The 5,451-nt window shown below is 32.9% G+C and overlaps 1 protein-coding gene across 1 annotated transcript in view; it reads left to right on the forward strand.

The window, feature by feature from the left end:
- Positions 1–2,208: 2,208 nt before the first annotated feature.
- LOC111083902 overlaps positions 2,209–5,451 on the forward strand; it is a gene marked incomplete at both ends in the record, with an annotated part of 7,299 nt that continues 4,056 nt past the window's right edge. The window contains one exon of the mRNA XM_022380629.1: positions 2,209–2,336. Within this exon, the coding sequence (XP_022236337.1) occupies positions 2,209–2,336 (128 nt within the window). The remainder of the gene's footprint in view (positions 2,337–5,451) is intronic.

Raw genomic sequence — 5,451 nt, forward strand, 5'->3', positions numbered from 1 at the left:
TAATATAAAATCTGGGATTGCGACAGAAAGCCTTAGTACATTTTCATTAAATACAAATACAGTCTTGTTTAAATACAAACGTTTTTTGTTTTTTCTCTCACAACCAGTTATTATTTTGATTCAAAAAATTAATTAGTTCACATAGTCTATATTTGTACGACCAATTAATCACCAGATACTGTGTTCAAAAACTCCTTATGTATTGCCAAATTACTTTTTGAAGTGTAGATGACAAGAGACATAACGATTTTCTAAATTTAGAAACTTTCTGAAGTGAACGGGCTCTTCAAACATCAATATCAATAACATTAATACGTGGATTGACAACTGAAGCTATTGATCGAAGAATTAATTGGTGCACAACAGTTGAATATTTTAGGTGATTTCAGCCCAATAAGATCTTGAATTGCGATCCTGCATTATCTCATTTTTTACTTTTTCAAATTATTTTAACTTCACAGACAGTGTTTCAGTCTTTAGAATTTCAAAGACATGTTTTGAACTGCACTTTTTATATGTGGTATCCTCTGATTATGTAAATCAAATAACGTTTTCATACACAGATATTTCAAAATGTGCATATTTTGTACGTATATCAAACAAACAGATAGTTACAAAAATATTAGACCTTTGTGGTTGAATGTATGGGTTATATTATTTTCAATCTCCTTTGATTCTTTTAAATGTTTTTGTACTTTGAAATCTGTAAACTATATATGATAGTTGGCCTTATTTTATTGTTACAACACTGGGTTCTATTTTTAATTTAGTTACAGATTCCCTAAAACTGAAAAAAACAACAACTTTTTAAGTACTTTAAAAACTTAAATCTGTTTTCTAGGGTTTTGTACTGAAAAATTACTTTGAAAAATAATTCAATGTTTCTCGGTGTGTTATTCGTTTCTAGAAATTTGTGGGTGTTGAAATTTTGAAATCAAAGGGATGGTTTTATGCTATGAAGGAACCATTGTTTCCTTTTGGAGAGTGGCGAGATGTAAAGGCCTAGTAACTAGAAACGTATTTCACAGCATAATGTTGTTTAAAATGGTACATTTCTAATTTGAAAACAGATATTGCTGGTGTGTGTTCTTTGTAGTGTGTTAAGTTCTGTATATATATTCTCAAAATAGGGTTTCAATGTACAAATCATCAAATCACTTGACAACTACAGCTGATATAAAGTTGTGGTGGAGCGGAATGTATAAGAACTACATTTGACATTTTTGGCATTACATACGATGCCACTGAAAATGGATCGCTTTTAGAAAGGGAACGTAACAGCCCTTTTCAACTCAAAATATTTTTACAAATAAAGCTGTCCCCAGATCGGGACTTTATCCATACAATGAATAGGGACCAACTTGCGGTACTAAAGCAATCGAGAAAGAGACCTGTTACAATTGTACTGCAGCTAATTAAAACAAATCGTGATGCCCTGTAACTGGTACGAATTCACGACACAAAGGACAGTGCCCAAATCCATCCACGTGTACCAGGCAACAGTACATTTCACAATCCATCTTCATTTGCGATGGGCTTCCGAGGCATATCAGTTCAACCGTCGTTCACCTCAAGTAGTTGTAACATGAAAGGTATAGCTATCAGTTCGCCAGTCAGATTGTTGAAACTGGTCCTAAGAAACCGTTGTTCTTGTACACTAGATAGATGATGGAAAGTATGCAGGTAGGAATAGTATGCTTTGAAACGTACACTGCACTATTATCAGAGACCGTATGATCGGACGTGGTGACATGGACTGTAACGACTTGGTGAGGCTCTTAGATTGTCTTAATATAACTTTCTCCATTATGTAGAAGGAGGAAGAAATAAAATATAAAAGATTTGCAAGAAAGCAAAATATTGCACAGTTTTGGTAAAAACGAAGTAGGAAGTAACTCTAAGGGAAATACAGAAGATAAATAATTATGTAGTTAAAAACGGTTAAATGTTTTCATCTAATAAATATTATTTAATTTGATAACAAGTGTTGCTTGAGCTTCTTCATAAAATAGTGTTATCTTTATGGTTTTATGATGGGAGTGACAATGACACAAGGAAACATTATGGAATATCTAAAAACATTTCTATACCAAAAAAAAAAGAAAAAAAAGACTTTCAATTGATTCTAAAGGGATTTCCCGGTAGAGCTTAAATAGTTTTGGTAAAAGAAAGCTTAAGTACTAATAATCAAACGTTTGTCGATTACAGTGGTTCCCCAACAATAAAGGTCTCGCGGCAGGGATAGTGTCTTCAGGGATGGCCTCCACTCCAGTTCTAATGAATAACTTACATACATTTTTTATGAACCCTAATAACCTTCAACCTGATGCTGATGGGTAAGTTTGTTCTTTAAGTAAGAAGGGTCTCGTGAGAGGAATAATGTTATATATGAATCTTACATTCTACAAGTACTTGTTCATCAGTAGTTGTTATAAAGTTTCATAATTCCAATCTTTATATCCTTGAGTTCCAGTAAAACTCTGATAATACAAATTATTACAATCTGGAGACGTGTGATAAACCTCTACGTCAATAAATTCCAGTATTAACATTAGAAATAATTTAGGATTTTTATTGGATCCTATGCGTTATTTATCTAGTGATTTTTTTTCAACGATGTATTTTTGATTTGTTTGTTTCGGAATTTTGCACTAAACTCCATAAGGGCTATCGGTGCTAACTTTCCCTAAGTTTGAAAAGAGGTAAGGCGCTACTCTATAACACCAGTTGCCAACTATTTAACTATTCTACTCAATTAGTGGGGCTTCACATCACTCTTATAACGCACCCATAACCTCAGAGTGAGGAGTGTGGTTTTAGGAGAATGGGATGAAATCCATGGACCCACGAATTCACCGTCTAACGCGCTAACCACTAGACCAGGCCTATTCATTCCATATGATCAGTCCAACAGGACATACCAAGAAATATTTTTGTTTTTATATAAACTGGTATTTACCCTTAAGTTCAGCATAAATTTACACGACATAGAACAAAATCGAAATAAGCCATAGAGTATTTCAAAGGTATAATAAAATACTATAAAGAACTAGAGTGGCATTCTCCTCGTATCTTTCTGAATATGTTAAACATGTTGAGGAAATAGGAAAAGAAATTAAAATAGGCTTTTTGATTTTAAATATTGGATAATTATAAAACTTAAAATGCTTTTAACACGTAAAACGTGGAAATACAACACTGTTCAAAAGAGTTAGAACAAGAGGATATTTTGTCATTCTTTCCATTTTATGGGATTTATTCTTCAATATCGTTACAGAATTTAAATCTCAACACTATGTTAAAGTTTCACTGATCCCTGTTGGCAACTGTATGAGAAAACTTATCATTCTTTAGAATTTTCATATACTTGTACCAAGGGTGTATCAATTTGTCGGAGGTCCAACCAGCATCACGTAAAACTTTTATGCGAAATCTCTGCTCTGCTGACAATTCTCTACGCTTTTTGGACCGTGGCATGACAACAAAACTTAGTATACCTGTGTTAAACACCGGCTGTATCAAGGTTTATTTGTGGAGTGCTGTTAAAATGATTTCTTCTAGCATATGTCTGTACCATATGCTAGCTCCTTGCTATATAGTTAAGACACTGCATGGGATACCATGACAGTTATTTCAGACCCTAAATTTGATCATTATGTTCATTCAAGCAGAACCCCAAATACATGTCATCAACAGTCCAGTTTTTGTACGTTTTAAGAAGTTTCAGTCTCTTGAAAATATTTGGAGATCGAAGTGAAGGATTTTTTAACTACTACACGACCAAATACTCCATTCGCGTTGAGTCTTCTTGATATTTTAGACACTTTTCTGTCATTTGGTACATGGTTGTTTATCTCATGCTTGAGATCAGTGGCAGTCTTCCTTCTGTCCCGAAGGCTGCATAAACGAAGATACTTAACATCAGTATCATTGAGTTTAGGTGTTTTGCCTCTTTTTTTTCCTATTTTCAAATTTACCAGTCTTGGTCTTACGATCTTGGATGTACGTGATAGTGTTTGGGGAGCATTTCAAGGGCAAACTTGGACTCATCCGTCTATAACACCCTTTTCCAAATTTTATATAACAAGTGAGTCTTTATAACCTTATTGTGTATTGTTCAATGACATGCTGTTGTAATTATAACTGTATTTTATATAACAAGTGAATACACGCAGTCTTTATGACCTTATGATGAATTGAAGTTTGGCATGCTGTTGTAATTATAACTGTATTTTATTTAACAAGTGAATACACGGAGTCTTTATGACCTTACGATGAATTGAAGTTTGGCATGCTTTTGTAATTATAACTGTATTTTATATAACAAGTGAATACACGGGGTCCTTATGACCTTATGATGTACTGAAGTTTGGCATGCTGTAGTAATTTTAACTACTTCCCCCATGCTTCATGGTAAGTGCTATGCATTGAGATAGTATCTTTCACCTATCTTCCGCCGGATGTACAACCTACGCTTTGAACCAAGTATAGATGATGTATTGTACAATGACATGCTGTTGTAATTGTAACTGTTTTTCTATAATAAGTGAATACACGGGGTCTTTGTGACCTTATACACGGGGTCTTTATGACCTTATGATGTATTGTACAATGACATGCTGTTGTAATTATAAAAGTAGAATGCACGGGGTCTTTATAACCTTATGATGTATTGTACAATGATATGCTGTAGTAATTTTAACTGTATTTTATATAACAAGTGAATACACGGGGTCTTTATGACCTTATGATGTATTACAAAATGACACGCTGTTGTAATACAACATTATTTTATATAACAAGTTAACTTGTTATATAAAATACAGTTATAATTACAACAGCATGCCAAACTTCAACACATCATAATGTCATAAAGACCGCGTGTATTCACTTGTTATATAAAAAAGTGTTATAATTACAACAGCATGTCATTGTACAATACATCAAAAGGTCATGAAGACCCCGTGATTTCACTTGTTATATAAAATACTGTTATAATTAGAACAGCATGCCAAAGTACAATACACAATAAGACAATAAGACTCCGTGTATTCACTTGTTATATAAAATACATTTATAATTACAACAGCATGTCATTGTATAATACATCATAAGGTCATAAATACCCCATGTATTCACTTTTTATATAAAATATTGTTATAATTACAACAGCATGTCATTGTACAATACATCAAAAGGTCATGAAGACCCCGTGTTTTCACTTGTTATATAAAATACTGTTATAATTAGAACAGCATGCCAAAGTACAATACACAATAAGGCAATAAGACTATGTGTATTCACTTGTTATATAAAATACATTTATAATTACAACAGCATGTCATTGTATAATACATCATAAGGTCATGAAGAACCCATGTATTCACTTGTTATATAAAATATTGTTATAATTACAACAGCATGTCAAACTTCAATTCACCATAAGGTCAT

This window comes from Limulus polyphemus, unplaced genomic scaffold (genome assembly GCF_000517525.1).
Source record: "Limulus polyphemus unplaced genomic scaffold, Limulus_polyphemus-2.1.2 Scaffold11995, whole genome shotgun sequence".
Lineage (NCBI taxonomy): Eukaryota > Metazoa > Arthropoda > Merostomata > Xiphosura > Limulidae > Limulus > Limulus polyphemus.